The 13,672-nt window shown below is 36.1% G+C and overlaps 1 protein-coding gene across 1 annotated transcript; it reads left to right on the forward strand.

The window, feature by feature from the left end:
- The first annotated feature begins 4,488 nt into the window (after window positions 1-4,488).
- LOC145776711 (uncharacterized) lies at window positions 4,489-12,946 on the forward strand. The gene is made up of 10 exons (XM_082587939.1): window positions 4,489-4,595; window positions 4,967-5,031; window positions 6,841-7,031; window positions 7,334-7,462; window positions 7,866-8,649; window positions 9,316-9,967; window positions 10,211-10,347; window positions 11,166-11,374; window positions 11,856-12,195; window positions 12,492-12,946. Exons 1-10 carry the CDS (start codon window positions 4,546-4,548, stop codon window positions 12,944-12,946), a joined length of 3,012 nt encoding a protein of 1,003 aa, XP_082444065.1. The 5' UTR covers window positions 4,489-4,545.
- The last annotated feature ends 726 nt before the right edge of the window (window positions 12,947-13,672 follow it).

Below are 13,672 nucleotides of genomic sequence, written 5' to 3' on the forward strand. Positions count from 1 at the left end.
GTTAGTTTCAAGTAGGTAATGATCAAGAAGTTAATTTTTGTAACAATTCTTGAAGCATATTCAAACAGTTTCTTCTATGCAATTCTGTAGGCTAATAGAAATTTTCACGAAACTTTGATTCACGAAAAAATTCACGAAAATTTTCACGAAACTTCAAACAAACACGACGAAAACGTCGTGTTGGAAGTTGTTGGATGGTTTTAACGCAGCGGAAGTATTGATGCATTCTCAATTTCCCAAAAGGAGCAAAATGCTCGTTAAGAAGTTCTTAAACTTTCATTCAGTAAAATCACACTTTCTAATTGGCGGTAAAGTTACGTTTCGCTGGAGTCCGAAATTAAAAACTAAATCAACTCTCATTGGTTTATTAATATCACTCTTAGAAACCATCATCTCAAAACTTCAAGACAACTTTCCACTTTCATTATACTACGCTGAAGAGATCGGAAGATCGAAACACTGGCCACTGTCCATAGTTACGTTTAATAATGTCTTTTTAGACATTCATTTTAGGCAATAATGTCTTTTTAGGACATTGTTTTTAAAGAAATAAAAAAGAGCCAAAGTCATGCAAATTTCACTTTGTGTGGAGCCGCATGTACTTGAGAGGTTACTGTTATTTTTTTATTCACTTTTTCACTCAATAATTTGAAAGTTATCGTTATTTAACATTACAAGAAAAAAAACGAAGTAGGCTAGGTAGGCTACTTATTGCAATTTGTTTATGAACTCAATTATATTGTTCCTTCTGTGTTCATCGTCCCAAGAGAATACGAGACCATCCTGCCACTTCAAACAGCTGCCATTGCAGTTGCTACTTGAGAATGCAAATACAAAACATCCATACAGCAATTTAGTCGTTTTTGCATTGATTCAACGTCTGCAGACGTTGAATCAATGTAAAAAGCGACTGATTTGCTGTCTGGCATATAACCTTGCCAGTGATTGTTTACTCATCTGGTAAACTCATAACACAGCTTCACTATTATTCAACGTTTAAAAATTTAACCATCCAAGAGAAAAGATGGCCATGAAAGTGTGCTGTATGTTAATCAAGCTTATCTCCAACAGTATTGTCGATTCATCAAACAATCAAACTTTCCAGACATCAACAATAGATTCACTTAAAAATTTATGCAGTAATAATTTTTTCTAACTGTGGTAGATTCTTTTGCGGTTTGAAATATTGCTTGCTGTTTAATGGTCTCTGTAGTGTAAAGTATGAAAATGTGGTAACAGTCTAGACAAGAACAAACGTTTTAAGATATGCAGTGCACAAGCCAAAGTAAAATATCAACATGCATTTACTGTTCTTATACAATGCGCTGTGTTTTCACCAACAAGCTTGTGACTACGTTTCTGACATTACCCGCCATACGATTGCAAACAGTCAATGAATAAATTAATTTCACAATATTAATTTTTTGACCCAGAACAATGTTTGGATATAGGTCTCTTTTCTGAAGGCTCAAGTCTGCCTGATTATGGCAATTCATCCATGCTTGCATAAAGTTTCTGTCCGTGATTTAGACGTGATAGTCAATTATGACTTTAGAGTTAGACCTACTAAAAGCTGAACACATCATCAATCGAGGTCTGTTAAAACCAGTGAAATTAAATTGTAGCGTTTGCTTGACAAGAAGACTTTGTGACAATTTTCCCGCTGGTACACTTGAACAAAGTGTTATTTCATAAAAAGACAACCGGTCACCAAATTTTGAGAACATTGAATATTCGAACAGTGGTGAGATCTATAATTAGTTGAATGATGTAGGAACTGGTTGAAGACCATGTTGAAGTCTGCAGTGATAATGCACAGACTCACCGACGTTGTGTTATCATGCGAGATCATGACACTATAATTCCTTATCAGCACTGCACGACAACGTAAAGCTAACGGTAAAATGCATAACATTTTAATTGAATTTTTATTCAAAACTATTACATTTAGTCCTCGCATGCTGTGGACTGTGGATGCTGCAAATGGTGAAACAATTAGCAATGCATTATCATCCGGGTTTTAAGCATATTGGTTTTATTTCGTTGCGTAGTTTTAACGTCATACTCTGTTAGAATTAGGTAGATATTGAAAAAAATAAAAACAACTTCAAATGCCCTTGACGTCAGAACGGCTAGGTTGCTTTCGAAACTCTTCGAGAAGTCATGATGCAAAAGAAATAATAGACTAACAGAAATCTACCAGCTTTAGCAGGCCCAACTTGGATCTAACTGGAAGCAACTTTTTCTATTATTAGACACAGTTTTTCTAACGGGAAACGAAAGCGATAGTTTTAAAATTTAATCAAATTATATCGAATTTTATCAACAGTGATGACAGCAGCAAGAAACCGTGTTTCTTATGTTTTTGATTGAATTAGAGTTAGAAGTGAAACAATGCGAAAGATACTTTAAGAAAATTCAAGCAATCTACAGCGATCCCTTCATTTTTAGTCTATGCAACTTAGCCAGTGCAAATTGAACATTTTTATCGATAGCATTTTTTTAGTTCAGAAACATTCCGCACTAAATGCATACAATAGAAAGAAAGATTAGGTTCAAAGAGGTTAATTATCAAAAAGCAAATTTTTTCAACAATTTTTAAAACATGTTCACACAGTTTATTCTGCGCAATTCTGTAATCGAAATTTCCTTGGATAGTTTAGCTGAGTGGAATGTACAGGACAGGCTAGCAAAATAGAAACTTTTAGTGTTTAATGACAGTTTGATGTTTCAGTGATAAGTTTATAAATAAAACTTTTGAAATCTTTCCTAATAATTTTACGATCAAAAAGCTGGAACATTGACGCTTCTGTATAGGCACATAAAATAATAATATTCTCCTTTATACTTCTTGACAAACGCAATGTTAAACTAAAAGTTTGATTAATACATGCTGGTTAATTTTATACTAAACGACTGTTACTAAGATACGCATAAAAAATCTACATTATAGCCTACTTTACAATGTTAACAAGTTGCTTGGGCGATTTTAAGGGTAGACGAATGACTGTGTAGGTAGCCTATCTGTAGGCTACCTACAGTACTTCTGTAAAAGTCACGACAAATCAAAAGTTTAGTGAAGAATGGTATTAAATTACTTTTTTGTTAATTAGGATCAATTTATTGTAGTCCATCGATCAACATGAACTGCATATTGACAGACATTCCTGGTAAATCAATGGATTACTGTCCACTTTGTAAGCAAAGAAATCGAAAGATTGTGGCGCTGGTTCGATTCTCGGAGTGTGAACTTGAGCTATGCATTTCATGAACAGCTTTACCCCACGGAACCGAGTGAATGAAATAATTCCCCGTCAACAACAAGACGAAACTACACTCTGTGTTTCAATAACCGGGCTTGCGTTGGTCGTTTAAAGCCTCTACAGTCTACAAGAATGCAGACTGCCAGAATTAAGCTTTTCAAAGAGTCTTTGTTGTCAGTCCGAGAATAAACATTCTCATAATTAATCAATGCTTCATAATTTGAGACAAAACTTTATCATCTCGGCTAGTATATAGCCTTGGCACTTCATTGCACATCACTGCATTTGAACTGCATTTTTAATAATTGCAATATATTAGTCTATCTGTTTCTCGGCAGTCGAGTGTAGCATGAATTCAGCGATAGACACGTGTTTCGCCTATGAGGCTGGGCTCATCAGTATAGCACCACTAATTCATGCCACATAGTTATCAACCGCTGCTTTTGATAGTCAATTGAATCCTTACCTTAGTCAGGTAGTGCTGACGCCAGGAAGATCGCTCCTTCTCAACTATTAGCCTATCTGCTGGCCTAAGTTTCTACCATTATTGGAATGAATGAAACTTCAATAAAAATATCACAAAGAAACAAAATATTAAGCTTTAAAACGTCACGAGTCTGCATTGTCTAGATTGACAAGATACAGATTGTTTAGATTTCGACAATCTGAGATTCATTGCATTACTTGAGTTACTACACTAGAGTCAGTGGCGTAGCCAAGGGGGGGGGGGGTTTCGGGCGTTACAACCCCCCTTTGGCACGCGTGTGACGTCACGATATTGAGAATGATGCTTTCAGTCTAAAAAAAAATTGCCTAGTATTAAACAAAATTGCATTAAAAGAGCGAGTTTTGCCAATACCAAACATTCAAACATCTCAGCCAGGAATTAGCAACAAGAAAACACAGAGACTTAGCTTTATTTCCGAAAAATGCCGAAGAAAACATGATCTTATCCTTTTGCTATGCTACCAGACAGCACCATTTTACAGGAATATTCGTACCCACATTTTTGTTAAAAATGCTCTCAGAATGCACCGAATTCAAAGTAATTGTTCAAAATTTTCTAGGGGAGGCCCCCCAGACCCCCCGCCGTGGTCAAACCCCCCCCCTTTCAAAATTCCTGGCTACGCTACTGACTAGAGTTATTTTTATTGCTTCAGAACTCACTACTTCTTTGTTTGTTTCACAAAATCTAATGAAGTCTCCCACGGAGTTCGAAAAGGAGCAGTTTGCTTCAACGGACTTTGAAGTCTACACATCACCTGACTTTGAAGGTGATAGAATGTCATCAGAAATGGAAGAAAATAAAGACGATTTATTCAAAGATCACTTGTAGGTTACATTTTTTTTTTTTTATCTATCTATTCGTAAAAGATTCGAAAACCAACCAAAAAATGAAATTATATTTTTCAGTTTTTAATGAAGTTTCGTCTTAAATTTCCTCTCAAGGAAACAAACAAATGATCATGTTAACAATCTTGAAAATACATCTTTCTAATGAAAAAAATATTAATGCTCTCTTAATGGTAGCAGAGCGAACAGCAACATTTGTAAAACTAATCTATTAATCTACTCATTGCAAAGAAAAAACTATTAATATGTTTAAGGTACTGTAGTGTAGAGTGTATAGACTATAGAGTACTAAATTAAAAGGCGTTAATATATTTAATGTATGCTTTATGTAAGTTACTTTTTCATTACAGGGAAATGAAACGCCCCGAAGAAGAACTATACTTCATCCCTGCAAAAGAAAACGTAATGGCAAAAGGTAAAAGTAGTAAATTATACATAAAGTAAGTTTGTACAGCGCAATGTTGAAGATTTCATAAACTGAAAAGTAAAATAATGACAAAATTTTGCAATTGGCAAGAACAAAAAGGAGTTAATAACAACAGTTAGGAGGAGACAGGTATTAAGATTTGTAAGTCACATCCACAAATATAGGGATCTGGAAAAAGTTACATTATGGGGAAAGATAGAAGAAAAAATAAGTAGAGGTCGAAAAGGAGCAAATTAATCTGAATCAATGGGCCACAAACACAAGTCAAAACTATGTTAAATAACAAAAAAATTTTGAAAGACCATAATTACGAACGTCTGCATCAGATCAGGCACACAATCATCAATGTTCTGCAACCTATGATCTCACCGCAATCAATTTCCTCCCCTACACTGACGATTACATTGACCTAAATTTTTTATTGCACACTCATGCAAACAAAAGTAGGTAAAAGTTTTGGAAATGAACAGAGAAACTCACACAGCTTTCACATACGCTATCTGGAAGAGCATGTTAGACAGGAGGAAAAGGCAAACCGCCACCCTCTCTAGAAAACAAAATGTAAAAACATACCTTTTTTGGCTTATACTTTGCAAACAAAACACTCCATTTACAACAAATATTTTCAGTGGGTTTCTACTTTTATTTCAGCTGCGCTTGCCTTCCACAAACATCATTGACCATAGTACGTTTTGCAATATAATTTAATTATTTAATTTTTTCATTTCATACAAATACTAAAATGTATAAGAAACCTCTCGATCGCCTACGATTTGAGCAATTTAAGTGAATTCTTCTATCAGCCATTTTTGTGACTGCTGACGACTATGTTGCTAGAACTTCCCAACTTAATAATACATATTGCAGACATAACTGTAAACTATAGTAGATCAATACAGACGCCTACAAAGGTATCAATAAAGTGTTGAACTATTTGCTGGAGCGGTATGCACTAGCATTGACAGGAAGGTTCAAATCGTACTTTGGATCCGGGCCCGGAATTATTTTAGGCGCCTAAAACTTTGCAAGGGGCCCGGGAGTTCGAAGAAACCATCACGCGTATCCTTCGGCCATATGCGTTTTTTTGTAAGTATTTTAAATTGGGGCCCGAAGAAATCATTGGTACCAAGCCCAAATTAGCTTCTCAAGGGCCCTGTCGGTATGAGTGACTAAGCAAGTGTTTTGGAGGCCAGTTATCTGGAATGCAAGAAGTGCAGTAGTTGCAAACATAACCACCATGAACATCCATTGTCAAACTTTTAAATATCTACAATGAGGTGATAATTACAATCAGCAGCTGCTTACCACTTTCAACTAAAATAGAACTGCAATAATAATAAGAGTTAAGCATCATGCAAACGCTTGCCTGCTGAACGATGGTATTTCAATAAGCAGGCTAAGTTGTGCAATCAAGACATGTTGCTCCCAACTTTATAGCATTGGTTATTCAGCCTTTTCAAAGAGTTCAGAAAAGTTTATTGTTAGTAAAAAAATCACAGACAGGCTTTTTGTTTGTATAACTTATTTAGAATAGTATTGGTTACGATTGAATCATTTTGTTGGCTTTCAGCAGCTCACTGTTCATAAAAATCGCTTAACCAGTGAAAACGACAGAGTCAGATTTTTTGTTGAACAAAAGATAATCTCTGGCACCGAAACTTAATGCCGATTTAACTGGCTTGTTTAGTTTTACATATCGCACAAACAGTTTTATAGTATAATGTAATGAAAATTTCCTTCTCTCAATAGTTATTTTTATTACTATTATAAAAAAATATTTATTTATTTTTAAATTAGACCAGCCAGTCGGTTACGCAACAAAGACAAAACAAGAGGCAAAACAAGTGTGCGGAAAGATATCACGATTGTTGCGGGATAAAAGGTCTAGGACTCGTGGAAGTTGCATGTTTAGAAAAAGAAAAAAGAGATCTGAAAAGTTTACCATCATTGGATACGGAACTCAACCCGTTGATCATCATCCTAGCACAGTAAGAAACTTGAAAGAAAAGCTTAATGATTTTCAGCGTTTTTACTCTAGACAATCGTTTAGCTACATGATGTTGAATATTAGGAAAGAAACGTTAATTGAATTCAGCAATTTCTGTAATTTGCAAAGCAAAACAAATGTCTGAGCAGCCCAAGTGTAATACATTGTATTCGTTAATGCCAGCAGCAGTTGGCTCCACTCTTCGTGCTAGTAAATTTTCAAGGATAAAGATATGGTGTGTATTTTTTTTTTTTTGAAAGACTTGAGCATTATGTTTTGTAAAGTCATGAGATTATTTCTTAGGATTCAAGCAGCCAGGAAGAGTCGGAACCATCTCCTTTTACCTCCTCCGATGACGAGATTCCGATTTATGATCATCCAGGACCAAATAATCTTTTAGAGCAAGACGTGCACTTGACTTCTTCTGAAAAAGTAGGTGATAGATTGTACTTTATACCTAAAAAAGACAAGCAACAATCTAATCATTAATATGAAATAAAGCTTTGAAAGACACTTAAAGATAATTCCTAAGTTTAGATACGTGTAAACATGAGAGTGGACAAGCGACTATAGTAGATTTAAAGAACTGTAGACAGTCTTGATATCAGTGATCCCGATATTAACATAATTTTGATGCATTTGATGATACTAAATAGCACTGTCGATTTGATTTGCATCATTTGTAATGCAAAAGTCGATTTGTTTACGGAAAATAATCAACAGTGTACACTCACTGTACAGTAGTTTTAATATGTCCAGACATTTGCGATTACCTTGCAGACAATTTTATTTATCATAGCGCCACAAACCGACAACCAACATCTTGCTGTTTCAGGTATTACATCATCAGTTTAAAAATTTGGCAATGGACGCTGTACATATGAAAGGAAAAGGAGCAAAGATGTTTGCCAAACGAAAACATCGAATGGAAAAATTTGTTGTCGAAAATAAACTAAATTCAGATGAAAGTCATGATTCTAATCAGCAAAATGAGATGAGAAGCCATGCAGAAAATGATGTTAACGCAAATTACCAAGAAGAGTTTCAAGACAGTGATATAAGATCTAGCCACACTCCAGTAACTTTCCAAAACATCCACGCGACACAGCCATCAGAAGGAAGGATTTTGATGAGTGACTTCCGAATTGAAGATGGAATTGAAAGAAGTGAAATCGAAGAAAATGATTATAACCAATACTACAGAGTTGGGAGCAACATGCATCCTTCACACCGCTACAATGAACAAGAAAATAACATCCCACCTGGAGAAGAAGTGTTTTGGACAAAACAAGACTCATCAACGGATGACGACAGTCCAGTTCCAACGAGAGAAAAAACATCTTTTCATGATAATCAACATGGTTTGAATATCACAAACACTGGAGAGCAGTCTGTGCAACAAGATGGTTCGCATAGATTAAGATTTCGAAGCGTGAAGCCTCCGATCCCTAACGTTGCCCCTCCACAACTGTCAGACTCCAATCACTTAGCAGTTGACATCAACAAAGTGGAAAGAAACAACAACATGAAGTCTTTGACAAAAAGTATAAAACCTTCCGGAAAATCATGGGCTCCCGTGAAATTTCAGCCCAAGCAATATTCAGAGCAAAACTCGGCAGGTTGGTCCTCATTTGACATAACCTTTGTTGGGATAATGATGTCAAAGCTTGACAATATCAGTCAGATCTGTACTTACTGACAAGTACTGCTTGTACCTCGTATGCATTTGGGTTTTGTGGCCGTGATAACTACTGATATATAGCCTACTATCGGTACATGATTTTCCATTCAGGCACGTTTTAAACCTTTCAAGGTTTTGCCACCTTTTTCCGTTCATTAACGTGCTGGTAGGTCTATATCGATTTTTGTAGTTAGTATCTTTTTCGTCCCGGAAGCGTGACGAAAAATAAAATGGTTGATGATTGATTGATTTGAAGTCGGTCTCTAAGATTAAATACATTCAAGATCATTGTTAACGATTGTTGCGAAGTGATATTATGTACAAAGAAAGTTGTAGGCTACATACAATATCAGCATTATTGCACACTATTTTTTGCCAGTAGAGATGCAAAACTGGTGATAGTAACGTAGGTATACAAAAGGGGTGGAAAATAAAGCAAGAAGGAAAAAGTAGGCTATTATGCAGTTCTAATAACTAATTTAAGCACTGTTTACTTTTTAACCGATGTCCTCCAGCACCGTTTTAAAATTGAGGATTTGGAACAGGACAGTTCCTTTTTGTAAACTTACATTGCAGAAACTAATCAATGGTTTACATCTTGCAGAAGGAACGGAAAAAGTTGCCTACCCCTTTCCTATCACTTCCAACAGTAGTCAAGGAAGCATCAAATTAACCCCCGTGTGGGCTCCAAAATCTGTTCATGCAGCAGCATCTTCAGCAAAGAATTTATCGTTTGTGAAATCAACTAATAAAGATCCTACTAAGAAAAAAAATCAAGTGAATCAAGAACCAAACCGCTTTTCCGCATTGCCGTCTCTTCCTTCAAACTCTGATAACAACGAAAAGTATGAGGGCAGTGGTTTTTCAGCTGAAGGAAGTCAAGAATTGGCAAAAACTCATTTAGAAGACAATTCCACTAATCTGGAAAATCCTTCTTTGCCACTAAAGGATCAACAATCAGAAGTTTTGAAAGCAAACTCGCATATCACCACAACACAAGTTAATTTGAACAATCGTACTCCATGCACAAAAGCGCAAGGCATTTCAACATCAAAATCCCATGACTCAGTGCAAGATTCTGACGCACTAGGTGATATACAAAACGACGAAGCGGAAAAACCCAAAGTAGCTGCTTGCTTGAAGTTGTTAGATCCAAGTAAAGGAAGATACGAACCCAAAATGGCTGTGGTGTATAAAAAAACGAACTCTATTGGAGCAAAACTCGACGAAGATGAAAGGCCACTATCGCGCAATAAGTGAGTATAGGCCTACCCTACAGCAATTGCTTATGGCAAAAAATGTGTGTGACTCACGTAAAAAACCTAATATTTCAATCTATAAATTGAATGCGATAACGAATACTTCAACATTATTTTCAAAACTATACTTTAAAAATTAGTCAGCTTGCCTTTTACTTCTGTAAATTTATTGCATGAGTTAGTTATACGACAATTTATAATAGTGTATAGTAAGCTAACTATCTCTGTTGAACTGTTCAGAATCTGTGAGCCAACGCATTTCAACAAACCAGTAAAAGTTGCCACAGAGTTACCAAAAACTTCCTACATCGAACATTTTCAAGGAATTGCAAGGCAAAGAATTGAAGAATCCCAGCCTTTGGGTTCAATTGCAGGAGGTAAGTAAATTTTAATAGGAAACAAATTTAATATTGGAAAATCGACTGTTTAGTTTGGCAAGATAAAATTCGACTTTATCGCCCGATGCCCTTCTATAGAAGACGTCCGCCCCGTTAGCTCAGTACTTAAGTGCCGTACTTTGTACAAAGGAAGAAACCTCGAGATCAAACGGCCCTGGTTCGGTGCTCGGGGTGTTCGCTTGAGCAACATGTTTCAAGGACTGCTTTCCATTTTGCAGTACTTAGTGGATGGATTAATTCATAGACAACAACATTTCAACAACAAGAGGAAACTTCGCTCTGTCAATTTTCGTAACCGGTCCTACTTCAGTGGTACTAAGCCTTTTCAAGTATACAATACCTTACCAAAAATAATCGGCCCCGACAGCTCAGTTGGTTAGCGCATGACTTCGTGAACGAAGAAGCTTTAAGATCAAGCGGCGCTGGTTCGACTTTCAGGGTGTGGGCTTGAGCAACACACGTTAAGGACTGTTTTCCAATTCCTCGTTTGTCAATTCCTCGGCATCTAATAGATGGAATAATTCCCCGGCAACAACACTTCAACAATCGGAAATTTCACTCTGCTAATCTCGGTCACCTGCTCTGCGTCAAGAGCCTCTACAAGTATGCGAAACTACCAGGAATAACCTATCACGGCTTTGCCAGTCCGAGGATAAAGATTCAAAAAATCTACCAGAGCTTTTGTCAGTCAGAGGATTAAGATTCAACCAACCAACCAAACCGGATTCGTTTATTTTTGCTTCGCACTTTTTATGTAGCGTATAATTTATTGTAATGATTTGTAATAATTCTAACAGAATTGAAAGGCAAAGGAGCTAAAATGTTTGAAAAGCAACAAAAACGTATGGAAAATTACACCAGAGAGTGCAATGGAGGAAAGCAAAATATACAGCCTTCTGCAGAATATTCTACTTGTGGCCAAATACAGCAAATTCCGAAAAGGACTAAAGAAAACATGTCTAATGTGTTGGGTGAATTTAGGAAAGTTTCTGGCTCTGACTCACCAGTAAGTGATGAAAATTAAGAACTATTTTACTCATGATACTTTTGGGCTGATGTGTGCGTGTCTCTGAAACTTGTCACTAATTTAATTGTTATGCGTCGTAGCCTATTTGCCGTTATATGAACATAGTGAAGCTAGTTGGTAGTCAAAGTTCATGTTATCAATCTTTCTTTTTTTTTGCTTAAAATCTGTACGCGTTCACCTTATGAGAAAAATTGTCTGTCTGGTTATGTCACTATGATTGCAGTTGTTAATCAGTGGAGATGTGATCAGTTTTGAGGAGAAAATTAATCTTTGTAAGCATTTAATGGTTTTAAACAAACTTCCTATGCTCGAATGGATTTCGAAAGAGCGTAGGCTAAAATATTTTCTAACCATAGCCTACGCTCTGTTTGGACCAAGTTTGAATAATTCAATATGAATGTGATCTAAACCTGTTTCAACAAGAATGCTATTGTTGCTGATGTAAATTCTTTATTCACAGAAACTTCCAAGCGCTAATAAAAAATATAAAAGTAAGGACCCATGTCCTTATCAAAATTATTACGTTTCAAGAAGACTTCCTTCAGCAGCTGATTTTGTTTGTGTTGATGAGTCAATTGACTTGGTATCTGAGTCAAACAATTCAATCACATCATCCACGCCATCGTACGACAAGGCGTCTTGTTCATCTTCAGAAAGACGCCTTGATGAAGAGGAAAAAGACAGCCACGTGTTTGAAAATAGAGAGTCTATCGCACCAAAGCTTCCTCCAAAAATTGCTCCTAAACCAAAGCTAGTTCAAAAGATCAGCTCAGAATCTAATTCGTCTTCTGCTGCTTCGAGTAAGTTACATTTGCACACGATTTTTTTAAAGAATTACCAACACAGTTTCTGAAATGGATACACAGTAGGCCTATCTTGATTTAATGACCGGTTATATTTTCTGTTCTTGACTTCATGGTCTATAGTTAAACTTGCAAATCTTTTGACAAATGTTCAACTGTAATTTTAACTTATAAGAAACTTCAAGGTACTGTAAACACTTTTTAAGATTAATATTTTTTTAATCTGCATCAGGTTTAGTCTAAATGACAAAACTAAAACAAAGATATTTCATTACGATACTTATCTATTTCAGTAACTGGAAATAGCAGTAGGCCTATGCAACAAAAGTCGTCAAATATGCTGAAAAATCATGCAGACAGAAAAGATTTTTTATCAGAAGAAAACTCAAGAATAGATACAAAAGACAAGAACATGTTAATCTTTCCATCTCATACTTGGTCACCAAATCAACCAGCTTGCAATCCCTTATCCTTTGATCACCTGCCTCCCCCTCCAAGTTACGTAGAAGTGTCAAAGTTGTCTCAGCAAGCTCCGAAACCAACGTTTCGAGCTTCAAGTTCCACTTACGAAGCATACAGTCCTTACAACGCTACAACGAGTAATGACGTAAGCACAAACGAAGAAAACAGGGCTTCCCCAGTACATTTAAGCTTTGAACCCGAAATGAAAAAAACTTTTAACTGTCCGAAACCTAAATTTACGGCACGTGCTTCTGTATGCACGTGGAAGCCAGGAGGAGCAAAATAGTTATGCAATTCTAAATGAAAAAGAAAGTTAGGTCTATAGTTACAATAGACTTACCGGAAAGTGTAATACCCAATTAATTGTAGCCTGTTCAAAATACCAAAACGCCATCTTGTTTTTTTTTCACCACTCTCATGGATGTCACTAACTAACATCTTGCAATTTGACAAGGTTCTTCCAATAACACCTTGAAAGAGCGTTACCCTACTATCAGCTTCTGATGCAAAAAAACTAAAAAAAATTCTCGATCCCATTATATTTTGATGCTGTAGTAAGCTATGGTTTAGCCAAGGAGCAAAGTTTTGGTCTATAATCTTCCACTCACCTTAGTTTAAGCTTCAAAAACAAGTGCCAATTGAGCGCTTGGAAAGACTATGTGAACTTCCAGATTTGGCAGATAGGCTATCCCATGCTGATTTAAAGCATAAGTCCAATAGGCCTACAGTATGTTCTTTTTTTAAGAAAACTCATTGCAATGCTGTTTTTTTGAATACGCTTTTTCCGTGGTTGTTAGTTGTATAAATAGGCTAACATTTAACTGAAAGAAATATTCATAATGTTGTAGTCTATATCTTTAGGCTACATCGCGTATCTTCTGCATGACCGACCGGAACAAGATTTTGACCGACGCTCCGCCAGTTTTTAGTTCAACAACTTGTTGCTGCATTAGATTGAGTTTCGCTTTTAGCAGCATGATCGTTGCTTACTTCTCAATGTAGATTTCAACGA

This window comes from Aplidium turbinatum, chromosome 9 (genome assembly GCF_918807975.1).
Source record: "Aplidium turbinatum chromosome 9, kaAplTurb1.1, whole genome shotgun sequence".
Taxonomy (NCBI): domain Eukaryota; kingdom Metazoa; phylum Chordata; class Ascidiacea; order Aplousobranchia; family Polyclinidae; genus Aplidium; species Aplidium turbinatum.